Genomic DNA, 19,350 nt, shown 5'->3' with positions numbered 1-19,350 from the left:
AAAACCATGCCAAGCTGTAAACACTTCTACCTTTAAGAGTTAGAAAAAAGACACAATGTTAATTTGACTTGTGTCTCACATTTATCAGAAGAAGTTAACGTTCAGATGTTTGTCCTCACCACACTCTAGAGATCACAGAGCACCCTGCTGTCACAGCGATCATCATCTAAACCCAGAAAGTGACTAGAACTCAAGACCTGGAAGACTAAAATAGCCCTGTTCATATCAGCATGCCTCTCTCCTCTGTTACTGCTGCCTGCCTGGCAACTTCACAGTCGGCCATATGAGATGATGTAACGTATTGTTCTGGATAGTCCAAGAGTCATTTTGTCAAAGACTATATGATAGCACAGTTAATCATTTCCCTATTACTTCAGAGTAAACTCATTTCAATTCTGAATTCCGTGTAGGAGTGGCATTAAGTCATAGACAGGGGTGGGCTTAACACTGCTGTTATCTCAAATGTTAAAAAGGACATGGCCTCTTCTAGCTGCACTGAGGTGCAGTCACTGATTGCTGCTGCACACACACGAATGCGGTGGCCCTCTCGCCGCCTTCAATAATGTCAGAAGTTGGCTTCATACGCATCATCATAGAAACCCAAAGAAGCTGCTATGGTATCTGAGAGTCGACATCGCTTTAGTGTCTGATGGCAGGTGGCAGCAAAGGTGGAAATCATTCTGACTTTGACGGCTGTTACGTTTAGTTTTAAAAAAAAATCAAAATACACCGAAGCATCTAGTGTGTGGTTATCGACTATGGATTAGAAAGACATATCACACACAAGCAGTGAAAAATGATACAATCTGATCAGGTGCTACATACAGCATCTGATATACAGTGGCTTGCATAAGTTTACACACCCATGCTAAAGTTGACTAAAAAGAGGAATAAAAAAAAACAACATCTTTTGGAAATTGATCTTAATGCCTTAATTAAAACAATTAGGAAAAATCCAACCTTTAAGGACACACATTTTCTTTGTGAATGAATAATGTATCATAAATAAATAAATGTTCTTCTGTAGAACACAGGGGGCATAAGTCAGTACACCCCTATGTTAAATTCCCATAGAGGCAGGCAGATGTTTATTTTTAAAGGCCAGTTATTTCATGGATCCAGGATACTATGCATCCTGATAAAGTTCCCTTGACCTTTGGAATTAAAATAGCTCCACATCATCACATCCCCTTCACCATACCTACAGATTAGCATGGTTTTATTTCAGTTAGCCTAATAGCTGGTTTGATTTGCATTGAGAGATGATTTTATGGAAAGTACCCCATGCCAATCGTTTTTAGTCAACTTCAGCATGGGTGTGTAAACGTATGCAAGCCACTGTAAACTCACTGAAAAATGTAACCAAAAGCACAAGGAACTAAGCTTACAGTTTAACATTTAAATGAATCTCATTCATCATTTCCCCTACTTTATTTAGCACGCCTTTAAAACGCAACTGAAGTAAAAGGAAGAATCTCTTAACTTTGCATGAAAAAGCAGCATGCAAAGCAATGTGCTTTGGGGAAGCAGTAAGAGGAAGTCCAGTGTATAAAAGCTTTTCCGGTAAGTCTGCCCTATTGGGGCCTCTGTTCCTGGAGTCCAATACCTACTGTAGGGGACAAACAAACAATACATAGTAGACTTTAACTCTATTCCTCAGTACATCTTCAACTTGACAACAGTTTTTTTCTTTGAGAATTGAGGATCCATTACCCAAGCATGAATGTGTTCATTAAAAAAATATCTGTAGTAGGTTAATGCGTATTAATCAACGTCTGAAAATACAAATACATAATAACTGTGATTCTTCTCTAGGCTTTCTAATGTATGCATGGTTACAAATAAGAGTACTTTGAGTTTGTAGTGCTGAAACTAACTGACTAGCTAGTTGGCCAATAAAAATGTTCTGTGATAATTATTCAAATAATCATTAATTAATTATTTAAAAAGTATCAATCATTTGTGGATTACAGCCTCTTAAATGTGAAGATTTGCTTGCTTTTCTCTATTTCAAATTGATGCAATGCAAAACACTTTTTTTGACTACCACATAAAAACAGGAGCTATTTTAAGACATTTCTTAAAGCTCTGGTAAACTGTGATAGATTTGTCAGCATGTTTGGCATTTTTGTTTGGCAAGAAGAGTTAAAAAAATGAAAGTAATAGTTGCAGCTCTAACCTTATCTCCTGACCAGCATTATTTCGGCAGGGCATCGCAGTACATGTTTACACAGTAGTAACCTTTAGGCTAAAAATAACTGCAACCATTTGGAGGAAAACACTGAAGCCAGAGAAACGGTGACAACACCTCTCACATACTGCTTTGTTTTTTAGCATTTCACCGTGCTCATATGGAGATTCATGTTAATCCATGCACTGAGAATTTATGATATTGAACATCAAAGTCATTTAAACATCAAAGTCATTTAAAATCTATGAATGCATTAACCCTTGCTTGTCACTGGTTGTGCTCCATTTAGAAAGCTACAGGAAATACCAACGTGCCCCTAAATCTCCTTTATAACACTTGGATTTCACTTCAATGGCACAAACATCTGGATGTGTTTTACATTGGGCAACTTCATGCTACATTTCAAATAACACATTTCAAGCAATTGGAGCTTTAAGGACAAAGTTGAACAAGGGGGGGGAGGGTCTGTTTTTCAAACAGGCAAATGCTATGAACAGCAGAATAAGGTTAAAGTTTAAGACACGCAGGGGCAAGTTTTAAAATGTGGGAGAGCAGGGGAGAGAGACACATGCAGGGATCGTATGAGCATGTAGAAGGCCAAAAAGAGCCCCTCCATGTCCACTGATGACACGACTTTTGACCAACGGGTGAAGATAAGTTTCTCAAAACCCAAGAAGCAAAAGGATTGAAGAGGCTGGATGTAGGGAGATGCACGATACTATAACCACATTCCCAGACTAATATGTTACATGCAGCATTCATCCTTGCGTTTAAGGTTTACACAAAATAGAGTCGCTGTACTCACTGGTTTCCCATTCCTGTGATGTGCAGTAGACAGAAGAAACACACACACACACACACGTCATTTAGCTGACACTTTTATCCAAAGCAACTTACAATTGCTATATATGTCAGAGGTTGCACACCTCTGGAGCAACTATGGGTGAAATGTCTTGCTCAGGGACACATTGGTTGATGTATTGCAGTGGGAATTGAACCCAGACCTCCCACACCAAAGGAACGTGTCATATCCACTGCACCATCACCACCCACACATACACACACACAGAGTATCAAAAGCACAAACAGACAAACTCATAGAGCCAATATTAAAAGATGTCTAAGATTTTAATGAAAACTTGACCAAACTGAGCTCTTGGACACATTTTCGGTCAAATCAACTTGTTATCTTTTAACTGGACGGCTCATGTCTCTACAAAAGTGCCGATAACCTACGACACACTTCAAAGTTGCTTATCTTTTGTCCTTAAACACTGTCAAATATTGATTTGGGCTTGTGTTTACTACTATTAGGAGTAAACACAGGAGGCAATCTACTGCACGGCTCAAAACTGTGAGGAATTCCGCTGCCAAGTTATAAACAAAGACTTAACTCATGCCAACGGTCTGTATTCCTGTTAAAGCAGATTCACTACACTGGATGTGTGATGATTTTATTTTACTACTTCTTTTCAGGGCTTTGTTAGGTCAGGCATAGCTACCTATCTTATCTTTTGGAGCTTTTAGAGCTGCAGAAGGCAGGACCCTTTCAATCAATTTGAAATTTGCCCATCTTTTTCCCATTCAGATGCCCAGGTTTGGGATCACATTTCATATAGTTTAATGCATTTTTGAAGGATAGTAATCCTTTTTCTAATTCCCAACATTTGTCATGTTTTTAGTGTCAGTGTTTATTATCTCTTTGGAAATACCGGGCATCAGGAAGAGATAAACACGTCACACATTTAGTAAAAAAAATAAAATGATTCATTGGGTCAAACGGTTAAACAGACAAAGATCCCAGGTCTCTGCAGTGGTGGGCGAGTGGTTTTTCCTGTGTGCCAAGAACAACACATTTAAAGCATAGACACGGAGGGAGCAGTGGAGAGGCAGTTTGGAATGTCTCTGTTTTGATAACTTGTTACGTCTATCAACAATAACTATCACTGAAGATCACTATACAACTAATCTACACCATCGCTCCCTCAAGAGAGAGCTTGCCATTGGTGCCTATCCAAAACTGTATGGCTCTCGATCCATCAACCCTATGCATCCACTGGCTGACTGTCAAACACAGAGAGATTTACTAAGAGCAGTCTGATTGGTCAGCTGGTGTCAGTGACGCACAACGAATCTCCTCTCAAAGTGAGCTTATTAATTGATAAGCAGACTTCTCCTTACAAGATCCCATAGACAGAAGAGGTGTGTGTGTGTGTGTGTGTGTGTGTGTGTGTGTGTGTGTGTGTGTGTGTGTGTGTGTGTGAGAGAGAGAGAGAGAGAGAGAGAGAGAGAGATGAAAGAGAAAGGGAGAGAGGAACAGAAAGTAAAAAAAAAAAAGTAGTAAAAACTAAAAATAAACGTTAGCTATGTTATGTTTACTGAGAAAACATTCACGCCATTTCTGCTGTAAAGATTAATTATAATCCCACCAGGGCTCTCTCAATACATAGCATAGAGTTATTTATATTTGGTCAGACCTATCCTACTGTATAAACTTGACTTTATTAGTGTGCATTACATTAATTCAGACAGCAGTCTAGTTACTGGTTTGTATGAAAGAAGACAAGTAGGCTATCACTTCAGTACATATTCCACGTCAGTATGTTCGAAACTGCAGCTTCAGGTATACAGGAGGTCCTCTTCATGTGAATGACATTACATCTGCATATCGAGACTGACGGTTAACTTCAGCAGTCTCCCCTGTAGTGACGCTAATACGACTTATAGTTTTAAAGTCATTACAAAACCATTACAATCACCTCAAAGAGTTGTAAAACGTTCCCCTAAACAAAAAGTCCCCATAACACGGAGTGAACGTAGCTAAAGCGCCTGTTAAGGTTAGCGAACGTTACAGATAATGTTGCATTGTAGAAAACAATCAATCAAACCCCCTGGCAAGAAACCACGCTCCAACATCCTTCTAGCCCTTGAGATAGAGTCAGAGTGACAAGTTTGTGTCAGGATTTTTTAGCAGCAGTTGATCTTACCTGAAATTTAGCAGTCAGTAAGGTCCAACGGCCGTGTCAGTGTTCGTCTGTCTGCCTCTACAACTCGGAGCGCTCTCATACGGAATCTGTACTTGGCAACCTCACCAGAAGCGCTCATCCTGACGTCACTTCAGGGCAGGACGACCAACGGACCAATCACCGCTCGAGCTGTGGCGGACAGGTAAACATCTCTGCGACACCATTGGTCACCTCTCTCCACCCGTGCTGATTATGATGAAAGGCTTGGAGGTAAGTGGTGTCAGTGTACAGTATCGATAATGGTTATAACAAATCACTCCTACTGACATGGTGGTGGTGGTGATGAAAATAATTAGCAGTTGCTAAATTAGCCGTGATTGTAGCAAGCAATCTTATGGCAGTAGCCATAGTGACAATGATGGACTTGCAGTTGTTGGCATCTAAAACTCTGGACCATATACACTTGGTTAAGTGCACAAACAGCAGAAAAGAACTGGTTGCCATTACTAATATCAGCCTAGTCTAGGCTGCTGGTAGTATGGTGGTTGTATAGCAGAAAACTAAGTTTGATCCTGAAATTGTTTTCAACTTGCTGCTTAACCCTTTATACAGCAGCATAGACTCTTTTAGGCACGTTCGTTCACTTTTCGTGTGTTTATCATGTGTCACATATGTTTCAGTTCCATACCCAACATCTTGTCTATCGCATGCTATTTATCTTTTATGGTTTGATTTAATTTAACTTTATTTCAGTGATGTTTTCGCGTGTCCATATCCATGCTCCATGCACGCTTTGTTTTTGTCTTGGTAATCCGCGTTTTAGTGAGTTAACATATCTTTGGTCAGGTTTGTGTGTTGTTTGTATATGGTTTATGACGGAATAAAATCCATTACCAAACCAATTTGACTAATTTATTTGTGATATTGCTTAAAAAAATAAGGCCCATAATAAAGCCACCCAAAAGTAGCCTATGTGCATTATTCAGCTAAATATTTTTAAGGGATTTATATAGCCTACAGCCCTGCAATCGTGCTTGTGGCAGTTAGGGCCTATAATGTTTAGTGGCCATTTGCTATTTCCTATCCTAATTCCCTTAAGATCTTTGTTGTCAACGGACCCAGAATTACAGGAAACGTATACAGAAAAAAATACGTATACATCTCTACATCTACAAGGAAAACGTGTTTTCTTCATTGTTTGAATTATTAAGACCGAGAAAAGTATCAAATTCATAGGCTACAGGACAGCCCCAGGCCCAATTTAACCCTGATTACACAACTGTGTTGTTATTACACCCGGGCCTCTTACCTTCCCTCCTTTATTAACGATATGGCATTGTAACCTACAATTCAAGGTAAGGAAAGGTACAATAAAGAATTTCTGAAGTGTGGGCATTTATAAATGGAATGGCCCTGTGCTGCAGCTGCTTCTAACGTGCCTTTAGTAGGCTGCTCCCGTGTCTACATGCAGACGCTGGGTGGCGCTGTGGTTACACAGAGCTGTTTTTGGTCTAGTTGGACCCTCTCACCATCGTCGGCAGCGAGCTGCCAGTTGCCTAGTGACGAAAAACTATGGACTGCTGCTGATTTCCTGCGTTTTCAAAATCTCATCGCTGGCAGTGTGAGCTAGTGCGGAGTTTTCCAAACAGATTTCATGCTATCCTTGTCTCTGCAGTTGGAGTATGGAACGGAATAAAACAGTTAATCTTGCCGTGAATGTCGTGTAGTGTCATCAGCGTTTCAGGTCGCGTTATGAAGCGTATTGAAGAATGATGAATAATTATATTTTCATCAGGGTCGTTGGGAAAGGGAGCTATGGGGAGGTGAACTTGGTGAAACACAAAACAGACCGAAAACAGGTGAGAAATGGAATTCAGTACGGCCCACAACAGTTCAAAAAAGCAACGTAACGTAGCTTTAACAAGTGTAGCTAGCTAGCTAGTCGCTTGAAATGTTATAATCACCAGGCTTGCCGCTATGAAGACCCAGCCAGCTTTAACTAACGTTAGCTTAAAGTTAGCTTACGGTAAGTAACGTTAGGCTGCCACATCACAGATTTGTTTACGCTCTTTTAACTTGTTATATTTAAGATATGTGGAGCAGCACATAATGTAACAACATGACAAAACAACGTCTATGTTAGTAAAGATAAATGTATGTTATCATTTACAGGGCAATAATATTCAGTTTGACAGCTGATAAAAAAATTTTCCTGTCTGTAGTGGTCCCTAAAGAGTTTGAGACGACAGGGAGAATTTATTTGAACCCATTTAACCTTAAGAAACCGCAGTTTCTTTAGCTGGATAATGAATACTTCTGACCATGATGGTGACTGTTATCCCCCTCCTTTTTAAAGCAAGTTTTGTAGTTTGAACGCAAGCCATAAAACAACAAAGTGCAAAGCTCCTGTGTCAACGTGTCATGGCTTCATATGTGGATCACTACTATTTCCAGGGTTTCGTTAATCCCTAATTATGTAAATGTGAACTAAAACTGAGTTCAGTTCATTGCAATGTGGTTGGAAATGCTTCACTTTCTCCATCTTATGGTGACTTTACATGTTTTGGTTTCTTAATTTGTTCATGTTCACTAATATATAAGGACTCACTAATATATAAGTACTGTATAGTTTCAATAGTTTCCAATTCAGGGAGAGTAACTGTGCATTTTTTTTCTTTTATTCAGTATGTTATTAAGAAGCTGAATTTAACCACCTCCTCCAAGCGAGAACGGCGTTCTGCAGAGCAGGAGGCGCAGCTTCTGTCCCAGCTGCGACATCCTAACATTGTGACATACAGGGAGTCTTGGGAAGGAGATGACTGCCAGCTGTACATTGTGATGGGTTTCTGTGAAGGCGGTGACCTTTATCATCTACTCAAACGGCAAAAGGGCGAACTCTTACCAGAGAGGCAGGTGGTGGAGTGGTTTGTCCAGATAGCCATGGCACTCCAGGTATTGATTGAAAGTAAAGGCCACGCAAGGTCAGACATAATTTAACGTCTTTATATGAGTACAGGACATCTGAAGTCACTGTTGTGATTTCTTTGCAGTACCTGCATGAGAGGAACATTCTTCACCGGGACCTTAAAACGCAGAACATCTTCTTGACCAAGACCAACATCATCAAAGTTGGGGACCTTGGCATCGCACGAGTATTGGAGAACCAGAATGATATGGCCAGCACACTCATAGGGACCCCTTACTATATGAGTCCAGAGCTCTTCTCTAATAAACCCTATAACCACAAGGTAATATGGTTGTCTGCTCTTCTTCTGTAGTTTATTCATGAATTGTCATAGAAACTGCTTTACAAATGGATGTTATTTTTTTTTCTAGTCCGATGTATGGGCCCTGGGTTGCTGTGTGTATGAAATGTCCACACTGAAACATGCCTTCAATGCCAAGGACATGAACTCGCTGGTTTATCGCATTGTAGAAGGAAAGGTGGGTTTCATTTTTTTACATATATTTTGATATTCTGTTCAGTTCAAGTTTGAATGACAATCATCTTTTTGTATATATATATATATATATATATAGTCCCAGGACATTGTTTTGAATTTGCAATAGTCTTGTCCTTGTCCCACGTAACCATGGATAAAACAGCTGTGGGTTTATCTATTGGTAACTTTAGCCATCTTGATTAGGAGTTTAATAGTTGATTCTCTTTTAGTTAATATATATAGTTATTTTTCTGATTCTAGAAAAATAATTAATGGCACAAATAGTTTCACAATGATTTATAACCTTTTCTTTGGTTTTCTTATCAGCTGCCACAGATGCCCAGTAGGTATGATCCCCAGCTGGGAGAACTGATCAGGAGCATGCTGTGTAAGAGACCTGAAGACCGGCCTGATGTCAAACTTATCCTCAGACAGCCTTACATTAAACGACAAATTGCCATGTTCCTTGAGGCCACTAAAGAGTAGGTGGCACTGACAGCAAAACACCTTGCTGTTTCTTGTTTCTTTAAAGCTATTTGTTGTGTGCAAATTTCATTTATTTCTACCGTCAGATATTCGTTTGTCCCTCCTTTTGTTGTTGTTGCTCTGCAACAGTGAGCTGCCAGCATAAAGTAGAATGATAAATAGTTATGTAATACATCTTAAATGTTTATGTTTGCTTTGGTTCTTACCAGAAAAACGGCCAAGTCAAGAAAGAAAGCTGTGGCTGGCAGTGGTGATTGTAGTGGATCGTCTGTGGTGTCATATCTGACAAAACCTGAGAGAAGTCCCCAGCCTGAATCTCCAACCAGGGTGAAACGGGTGAGTGACTGGAGAATAGCAAGGCTGGTTTAACACAGACAACTCTATAATAATACTATCATATTTTAGAATATTCCCACAGTTTTTAAGTCTCCTAGTATTGTATTATGCTATGACCATGCCAACTTAGTCGTGCTAGTTGTTGAAATGAAATGCTCCTTTATGGTTTGCCTGTTGAATATGGCTGTCATGGACGGTAATGCATCGGCCTAACCTGAACAATGTTGGTTATAATTAATGCTAACAGTAAGCTACTGTGCTTGGCAAATAGGCAGCCATAACGATAACTGGTAGTCATATTGGTAACCTTAAAGGTGCCCTGCCACACAAAACCGTTTTTACTTGCATTTTTTTAAATATGTTAGGTCCATATGTGTTTGTGTTATGTCATGAATCAGGCCAATTATTATTCATGAGCTCGCTCAGTTGCGCTGGGTAAAGGATGCTGATAGCCAGGCTCTCATTGGCTAGCTGTTAGCCAATCAGAGTCAAGCAGCTTAGCTCGTTGAATGGAGAACTGGTACAAATCGAGCTGAGTCTTCCTGCAGGCTTTCTATACCACACTAAAATGGCGTGAAACAAGGTAACCAAGGCATTTTTTTCCACACAAAAAAATGTTACAGAGTCCATGGTAGAACTTCAGACATTACCACTAAGTAATGAAATACGTGTGGCAGGGCACCTTTAATGAATCTGATTGTACAGTTTTTGTTGATTTATACAGAATCAATAGAACATGTGTACATCTATGTTCTTGCAGCATTATCTTTAGATTTATACCATACATGACATTGCATTCAGGTTTTCCAAATCAATCAATTCAGTCCTGAATAAGTTCCATTGTTGTATATTTATTGTATGTGTGTGTGGATTTATCCTGGCCATCAAAGTAGTGAGATGTCAAAAACCGGATTGCACCATTACTATGGATAGTCAAAGCTGTTTATCCAAGCTTCTTCACTTCGGATGTCAGGCAGGGAATCGTCCGTGTTTATTATGTTTTTTGTTTTTTCTCTTTATCCTCAGAAAGAAGAGAAATCACAACACCATAAAGTTCAAAACAGCGTCGCAGACTGCACTACAGTCCAAACACCTCGGCCACCCGAATCCTCCTCGCCTGATGCTCTCAAATCCAGCATTGCATCCCTGGCAACCATCAGCAACATAAATATTGATCTCCAACTGCAGGAGGATGAGGAGCGTGTGAAGAGACAGGTGCAGGGGCATCAGGCAGTTGTTTCACACCACCGTGCATGTAATGAACCTGTGACTCACAGTGTGTATAAAGACAGCAAGGGAAGAGGGAAACCAGATCCTTCTCCCCCTCCTTCCCCTGTTAAGCCCCCTCTGAAGTCTGTATCAAGTGTTGGCAGTCGGGGAGCAGACGAGAGGATGTCATCCAATGGATTGGTGGACATTCATCCACAGGCCACACCAAACCCTGGGGATACATTTTCTGTCTGTGGGGAGAAACAGATGTCAGATGTGGATGATAAGGATGATACCATGGAGTTACTTAAAGAGGCAGACATGCATAACCCGAAACTGGAAGTGGAAAGAGAGGGGGCTTTTTATATCCTTGAGAGGAGATCTGCACCCAAATGCAATACGGAAAGTATCAAAGTAGTTGTGGAAGTGAATATGGACGATAAAAGTGACACTGTTACCCTTCTCAAGGGAGCTCCGACACAACACCATACCTCAGATATACAAGTAAGTGCTCTTAGTAAAAGAGCTGTATTTCTGTTGTTTTCTCATTAAGTATTCTTGTCTATGTTAAAATGTGTGTTAATATATGTATTTGTAGGAAAGCCTTGAATCTACTGAAAAGCTGTTAGAGCCCTTCCCCCGACCACTGGTGAGCATTACAATTATTGTGCTCATTCTGTGAACTTTTGCCAGAATAAAGCCCATAAGCCTAGCTGATTGTGTAATACTGCTAACATCCAATGGCACAAAGTTCAGGAAGTTTTTGTTGTGTTGTTGGAAGATTTTTGCCACAGTGGGAAAAAGTGTAATTGTGTTCTGTTCAGGAGCCTGTTGGGGAGAAATCTCCCTTACCAGCCAGTAAACTGGGTCTGATCACTCCGTGCCAAAGTCCCCTTCACTTCTCATCAGAACCATCTATATCACAGCAGGACACAGAGAGGGACATAAGACGGACACATGGGGATCAGGACACGGTAAAGATAGATACAGGAGCTAATGTTAGGTATTTGAAACTTTGGAAAAAATCTGTTCAGTTACAGGATTCAATTTAGCCTAAATGCTAGTGCCTTGTGGGACAACATGGGAAACATGAGAAAAAGAAGTTTTCACCCCCCAGAAAATCGATGTGCCTTTTTTTTTTCCACTGCTGTTGAGTCTGCTGATTTTCCTCAAACTTACCATCATAATGCATTTGTAAAGGAACACAATTTATGCTGCGTTCAAGTGAAGATATGACTGTTGGAATTATCCTCCTATAATAAGTAAATGTTTCTGTAGTACTATAGTAACTTGAGAATAACACAATGATCAACAGTCAGTGAGGTTGAATAAAGTCATCTTTTTTCTTTATATCTTAATTTATCTTAATTTTCATTTATTTTTTTTTATTTTTTTTTGCCGTCTGTTAGTCCAAGGTGGCTGCTCCTAGACCTTTACCTCCACCTCCTGTTGAGGGCATAGCCGTGGAAGGGAGGAAGAGGAGTCGGAGGTGCACAGAGGCCAAGAAGGCGAGTGTAGCTGCAACCACATTCTTAGCGCTGCCGCAGGTGAGAGTGCCCCTCCACCCACGCACTGCATAAAGCCACATTACTGCAAAGATGTGAATGTAATACAAAACAATATGAAAATGAGAAATGATGGCTCAATTTTATTTTCAGGATCGTCCTCTGTCTGCCAGAGAGAGAAGAAGACTGAGGCAGTCCCAGGAGAGTGGCAGCAAACCAGGTACATACTGTTTTTTCTTTACAGTTGGACCAATAACAAAAAAAGTAAAGTTATAGGAGGCTTAAATAAAGCTATGAAAAAAACTAAACGTAATCCTACAAAATGCACGTACTTAGATACACACATATACACTTAATAACAACCATACATGCACATTTTAGCTAAAATATTCTGTGCATTGCAGCTCTATAAAACCAAAATAAAGAATACTTTCCTGCTCTTTCCACAGGTGTTAGTGTTGTAAGAAGGGCATCTTATGATGTCAGTTCCACTAAGGACGAGCACTACAATGCTCCCTATACCAGATCTGTTTCAGACTCTATCACTGAGACCGACTGTAAGGTACTGACACCCCATCACTGTGACATTCAATTGTACTTCATACAAAGGATACTGCACTTTTTTGAATGTCTACTGGTATGACAAAAAAAGGTTAGATGTGCCTTGTGAGTCTAATATGATGGTTTTACAGTGAATTTAAAACAGAAGTTACATTACATTACATGTCATTTAGCTGATGCTTTTATCTGTGTTTTAAGCCCCCAACGTCTCCTTCCAGGCAGCGCTGCCTGGAAGGCACTAGGATTAGGCAATGGTTAGGGTTAGGGGCCTTGAAATCAACAGTCGCAGCGCTGCCTGGAAGGAGACGTTGGGGGCTTAAAACAACACCGATACACTATCCAAAGCGACTTCCAAGTAAGTGTTTTCAACCTTGAAGGTGCAAACTCCAGACAACAAGTAGTAAGTGCAAGTACATTAGCTTTAAATAAGCAAAACTACAAAGAGCCATATGAAAGTGCAGCTTTTTTTTTTTGGTCAAAATATCTGTGTGAACATGTCTGTTACAACAGTGGAATGTTTCATTACAGCAAGATAAGTTGCAGGAGCGAAGGTCAGATGAAGACGAATGCAGCTCATCCATAAGTTCCACAGAACGTTCGGAGGGAGACTGCAGGGAAAGGTGAGAGCATACAAGACAGGAGAAAATAACAAGTGCAGCTCACCTCAACTCGAAATTAGTCAGCATATTGCTTTGCTTTCGTATTTTTTCGTATTTGCTGTTTCACGTTGCTTGAATAACATTTGCTGTTTAATCCATGATTTATGGGTCATCTGCAGGAAGACTGAATCCAGTGACATGCAGGATTTAGTCCACATGATGACCCAAACTTTGACAATGGATAATGGAGATGGTATGAGTGAGGTGGACAAAGGCAGATTTGGCTCTACTGCGTTGCCAGAATTTAAACTGAACAGGAAGTACAGAGACACCCTGGTGCTTCATGGGAAGGGTCGAGAGGAAGCGGAGAACTTGTCACTCGGTGAAATACCAATCGGTTAGATAATTGATCAAATTCTATTGTCATTGATCCGCCATCCTGGAGCTTGCTTGTGTTTAACCAGCTTCTTTCTCCGAAAAGGCTCCACGTCTGGTCCAGCCAAGATAAGGAGAGCGATAGAACACCTGAGAACAGATGTGGTGAAGGGCCTCGGGGTCAAGCTGCTGGACAGAGTCCTGGAAATCATGGAGGTGGAGGATGACACCAAACGAGAAGTATGATTTAAAAAAAATAAAAAAGTAATAAAAGTAAAACACACCACGCCAAGTCATATACACTGTACCCATGGTTTAACTGAAAATGTTCAGTAACATTAAGTGTTCAGGAGGAGCAACTAAATAGGAGGTAAGGCAATGTGTTTGTTGGTTTGTTCATTTGTGCACTATGCTTTTAGCCTGACAAGCTGGCGGAACTCACCATTGACAGAGCTCAATCCGAGGGGCGGGATAAACGGTTGTCTTTCAAATTCCCTCTGCACGTAATAGGATAGCGCTACAACCAGGCAGAGCAACGAAGAAGGTAGCGAAGCTAGTGTTTAGATTAAACTTTTGCCATATCCGGTCGGCAAAACTCTGAACACATCTTCCTTTTTTAAGAATGATTTCACTGCCGTTCTTTGTTTGTTTTTTTTCTCAAAGAAAAGCTTTACTCCAAGTCTTCCAGAAGACTGCTGTTCCCAGCAGCAGCAGTCATAACCCCGCCTACCGACTCTATACACAATGTGATTGGCCTGTCCAGAGTTTGGTTTTTCTAGCTCGCAGAGTGCCTAGACCCCCCTGGCTGCAAAATAAACTTGCTGCCACTAGGGTGCGTCTAGATTTCTAGGCTACAATGCTTTGCAAAGGCTCAGGGATTTTATGGTTTCCTTCAGTGAAACACATTGTGCATTTCTGTGTTTATTGGATAGGAAAGCTGAGATATGAAAGGGGGGAAGACATGCAGGAAAACCATCACAGGTTGGATTTGAACCCTGGACCTTCTGCGTCAAGGAATGAACCTCTGCATGTGTGCCCGCTCTACCAACTGAGCTAACTGGCCACCACATTGTGCATTTCTATACAAGAAAGGGTAATAGAAGTCACAAAGATGAAAGCCTAGTGTACAATTCACATAGACAAAACTTAATGATTTTCTAACGCATTGGTTAGGTCAATGCATTAATTGAATGTTTCCTTTATGTTAGGGTTCTGACATCCACAAATAAATGGGGCTGCAAGTTAAATAAGTTATACTTAGTTCAAAATAAGTTAACTTTAAAATTGTATGTTATTCCGTCCATATCACATCTCCAAATAGATTAACTTCCCTATGCACAATGTAATCAATTTGTCTGCGAAGTTCAAAACCCAGTGTGTATAGAACTCAAAAAAATAATTCCGCTGTCCTGTTTCGAAAATGATAACAGTTGGCATCCCTTTTTCTCACTGCAGCTGTGCCTCCGTGACCAGATGGGGGATGAGAAGTACCAAGCTTATGCTGTGATGGTGAGGCAGCTGAAATTCTTTGAGGATATTGCCATCAAGGTTTAGAGGAAATGCTGTATATACTGTAAGGGAGCAAACATTTGCATTTCCATGACACCAACTGTGAGAACAGGCAACAGATCTCCAACAGGAAACTTTTGTCTTTGGGAGGAATGTTTCAGCTTCCAAGTAGAAACTTGTATGAAATGACTAGTCAATATTGTTCACGAAATTGAATTTGTATCCTGCCAAAACACCAACCTGCTTGTGTGACATTGCCACGTTCTTGCATGCAAATCATCATTGATGCTTGCAGGTTTTGTCATGGAATTGCCACAACGTTACTGCTCTTGTGCAAGCAATCATATGTTAATGAATTTGTAAAGTTTCTTTTTTTTTTACCTCATTCTTCAAACACAGAATTCGTAATTATTCCTGTCATTTTCCGGATGTCTATGCAAAGATTTTGAGTCACGTTAAAGCACTCGTCTTTCTACTTTTTGTAGTGGATACTCATTTGTTTATAATGCAGACTAGAATTTCAATTGTTTTACCTATACTGTATCTTTGAAGAAACTAGATCTCACTTCTGCTGCTGTATTGTAGTTTTTTTTTTAAATATTATGTAGATGCATTGTAGATATTAACATTTGAATATTTTCTAATAAATCAAATGTATTTTTTGTTTACACCTATTTTCCAAAAATGTTGAGCACCACCCTAAAACAAACCTGCAGAAAAACAAAACAAACAAAAAAAATACAAATGAAACATCCCGTTTATAAAACAGAGAATATCCGATGTTTATTATTTTGACAAGATTATTTCGTTATTGACTGACAAACACTGCAACAAAATTTTCTTCGCCAATGCCGAAAATGTGAACTGTGGGACCTAATTCAAAATAGTTTCCAAAATAAAGGATGTATTAACAGCCAGGCAGAGACAGTTCTGAGTTATTTATGCTTTTTCTTCTTGAGAGTTTCCTGAGGTTTTTGGCTTGACTCCCCGCTGGTCTCTGGTATAACTGGCTGCCAGGACAGAGGATTCTTTCTGTACATAGGCCATGGAGGCAGCGTCAACTACAGCCAAGGACAAAGAGAAGAAATTATTAATGTTGGCTGTTGTTTATGGCCCCCCAGAAAAAGTATTTACATGGTATACAACCACAAGACGGCTAACAATGTGCAAAAATGTTGTACGGTCCTGGTCTATGGCGTTGTCTTGTGTTAACAGAACAATGTACATTGACAAAAGTGAATTATCTTGGGTGCACAACGTATCGTCCCTTCCCCATAAATAAAGCACACAAAAGATCGAAACAACTTACCACACAGGACACAGCAAAACCAACCAAGACGATGTACACTGTCCAACCAAACTGTTCAATGATCAGACCATACACAAATCCAATCACCTGGAAAGACAATACAAATAATATCAGTGAACATGAAAAAAAGGTGACAATACAATGGCATTCTAGTGGGATGTTTGAATTTCTAGTTTGCATGTGTCATGGTTAGTTACCGCTGAGATGAGTATTATTCCTTGGAAAATCTGTTCAGCCAGTTTCTGGCCTTTATAATCCTGTAACACAAGGGATGGGGAAACATAATTTAGGCAACATTAATAAGCAGTCTTCTGTGTAGTGGTCCGCTGGGGCAGCAGCATTTCGACTGCCAGCTCTGTCCTGGGATGCCCCCTCGAACCAGTGGAGGTGGTGGGAGAAAGTTGAATGATGGCAAAGCTATCATCCCTGATGGATAACATGTCCCACCCATAGACTAACAAATAGTGGACGTAGCATCCGTGACGTCACCCACTGGTTTGTGGACTGCCGTTTTGAAGCCTCAAGTTTGGCGATACAGGCGTCGCCATCTTGTTTTTTTGCAACCGGATATGGCGATTTTTGACGAGAGGGTGGAACTGGGGAGGATGACACGGCTAAGCCAGTGGTGTTTATGGTTGCAATGGCGCTGCGCTAAGCTAAACACTAAAGGGGGAAAGTTGCTGATTTTCAACCCTTCTGAAGTGAGTCATCCAGTGGAGATTTACCAGCTTTACCGTAGTTACCAGCTGACGCTAGCAGTAGCTAGCTAGCTTGATTGTCATAACGCTGAACAAGACATTTTAGGCAACCACCTGTTCCCATTAACTTTGATGAAGTGAAAACACTGTGAGAGGGTCAATGTTTAAGACGAAAATACGGACAACACCCAAAAGCAACATGGCTATTTTAATGTAACCAGTGCCATGGTTAGCATTGCTAAGCCTCTGTCCTGATTAACAGGTTGGCATGTAGCCACGCCCCTAAAGCATCCCCTGCTTTTTTGTCAATTTTAAAACAAATGGGACCATAATTTACAAAATGAGCATCATGCTGTATTGAAGAAGACTTGAAATTAGCAATTGAGGCCATAAACCCTTGAGGGAAATGTTTATTGAGGTAATAAATCAAGTAAGAAGTATTTTCCCATACACTTCTATAGAAACAGACTTCTTTTTTCAACCAGTGGAGCTCCCCTCTGCTGGAAATTAGATAGAATGCAGGTTTAAGGCACTTCCACATTGGCTTCACTTTTCAGGCCTGGAAGCTTTGTCCATTATTTTTACAGTCTATGGTCCCACCCCAAGCAGGACTCTGATAGCACTGAGCAGCTCCTTCAGTGACCAACCAATTTCATAAAATCCATTTCAACAAAAAAAAAAAATTACATTACAAATATTTTCCCCCCCAGCTCCTTAACACCTATGTAACACACTGTAGTCAAGTCTCTCAAAATACAACAACACACACACGTGAGCCCTTTCTATGTGCATAACATAGATGTATACCTATGTGTGCATAGCATACCTGCATCCTACAACGTGTAGACAGCAAATCATTATTAGATCTTGGTATAAGCATACTGCATGCTTATTGGCTCACTGACGATGATGAGACTTACTTCTTAGATATTGAAATTTGGTATTGAATGACAAGGGATTTTTTTCGATACTCGACTTCGGTCTATGCCTAAAAAATACCGAAGTTCGGTACCCTGACCCCAGCCCTAGTCCACCTGTGCAAAATAAATAGCTGGTGAAACTTGGGTCTTGCCTAATAGCTTTGTTTAACGTTACACTATCCGTATTAGCAGGTTAAATAAAGCTAGAGTAATGAAAAATAAACGTAATGTTAATGGCGATGCTAACGTTAAAGTTAAAAGCTAACGGTACTAAACAACTTTAGATGTAGCTAAGTTAACTGTAAGTCCACTCACATACGGGCCAAAATATCAGCTAACAACTGACAGCAGGTTAACTTCGTGTTTGATATGTCACTCCGTGGAAAGAAAATCAGAAACATTGGATGGTTGGTCAACTAACGTTAGCTGTGAAGAATATCATCATCGTAACGTTAGCTAGCAGCTGTTACCAACTTCAACCACTGCACTAGCTAGTAAGCTTGATAGAAAGCATGAATAAATAGCTAGCATAACTATGCAGCTCCCCACCAAATAAGCTAATCGTCTCTTACCATGTGCGACGGAATGGACTTGAATACAGACAGCATTTTTCTACTTGAAGTGAACAAGCATATACGGACCAGATACGGACAGAATTTGGTTCAAACGGGAGCAAACCGAAGCAGGTTCAGTTCCGGTTTCAAAAAGATACGTCGTGTTGTGAAGGACCCATTCGGCTGCAGAAAAAAAAAGTCCATCCATCCAAAAAAGACATTAAAGAGATTTAGACTAGATATTCAATATTCTTGCACTTTCTGTGAACTAGAAGAAGAAACAATATGTCATTTGTTTTATCACTGTATATGTACCATAATATTTGATTTTCTTCCATTTTATAAGAAGGAAAACTGGGCAAACGAGGTGGTTTTTTTTGTGCAGTTAATGTTATTAGAAAAATTCCACATTCAGAAATGGGCGGACTCCAACCACTGACTGTAACTCCAACCCAATTTTTTGACATTTTTGTAGAAGAATTGCATCAATATGGCAACTCTATAAGAGATCCTAAAAATAAGAAGGTAATTAAGACTAATTTTGTTAGGTACATTTCTCATAGACCGATGAAAATTGATTTGAAATTGTATTTCTATATATAAAAAGCTAGTTCACATATCTCTAAATAGTCATGATGGGGTAAATGGGTAAAGTACATAGACTGTATATAGAAGGTAAAGCTTTGCCT

The 19,350-nt window shown here is 40.1% G+C and overlaps 3 protein-coding genes across 5 annotated transcripts in view; 1 reads left to right on the top strand and 2 right to left on the bottom strand.

Moving 5' to 3' along the window:
• The window catches only part of camk1b (calcium/calmodulin-dependent protein kinase Ib), a 45,212-nt gene extending 39,924 nt beyond the window's left edge, over positions 1–5,288 (bottom strand). Inside the window, exon 1 of the mRNA XM_078248156.1 lies at positions 5,179–5,288. The gene's annotated coding sequence lies outside the window, so the exon portion shown is untranslated. The remainder of the gene's footprint in view (positions 1–5,178) is intronic.
• A 1,436-nt stretch (positions 5,289–6,724) lies between these two features.
• nek4 (NIMA-related kinase 4) lies at positions 6,725–16,242 on the top strand. Of its 3 annotated transcripts, none has more exons than XM_078248154.1 (16): positions 6,725–7,016; positions 7,843–8,109; positions 8,208–8,405; positions 8,494–8,601; positions 8,928–9,082; positions 9,296–9,422; positions 10,449–11,135; positions 11,230–11,280; positions 11,456–11,605; positions 12,041–12,178; positions 12,290–12,356; positions 12,586–12,698; positions 13,226–13,317; positions 13,476–13,678; positions 13,778–13,911; positions 15,127–16,242. In XM_078248154.1, exons 1-16 carry the CDS (start codon positions 6,927–6,929, stop codon positions 15,223–15,225), a joined length of 2,679 nt encoding a protein of 892 aa, XP_078104280.1. In that variant the 5' UTR covers positions 6,725–6,926; the 3' UTR covers positions 15,226–16,242. The 3 variants fall into 3 exon arrangements, 2 of the variants coding, with proteins under 2 accessions (XP_078104280.1, XP_078104279.1); XM_078248153.1 differs by having other exon boundaries at positions 13,476–13,693; XR_013501864.1 differs by lacking the exons at positions 13,476–13,678; positions 13,778–13,911; positions 15,127–16,242 and having other exon boundaries at positions 12,586–13,052; positions 13,226–13,315.
• Positions 15,938–18,815, bottom strand: spcs1 (signal peptidase complex subunit 1). The gene is made up of 4 exons (XM_078248155.1): positions 18,680–18,815; positions 16,687–16,746; positions 16,490–16,576; positions 15,938–16,241 (listed from the first exon to the last, which is right to left on the bottom strand). The coding sequence occupies exons 1-4, from the start codon at positions 18,713–18,715 to the stop codon at positions 16,116–16,118; spliced, it is 309 nt and encodes a 102-aa protein (XP_078104281.1). The 5' UTR covers positions 18,716–18,815; the 3' UTR covers positions 15,938–16,115.
• Between the last annotated feature and the right edge of the window lie 535 nt (positions 18,816–19,350).

Source organism: Sander vitreus, chromosome 4 (assembly GCF_031162955.1).
Source record: "Sander vitreus isolate 19-12246 chromosome 4, sanVit1, whole genome shotgun sequence".
In the NCBI taxonomy this organism is placed as follows: domain Eukaryota; kingdom Metazoa; phylum Chordata; class Actinopteri; order Perciformes; family Percidae; genus Sander; species Sander vitreus.
This window is presented reverse-complemented; position numbering and strand designations above follow the sequence as displayed.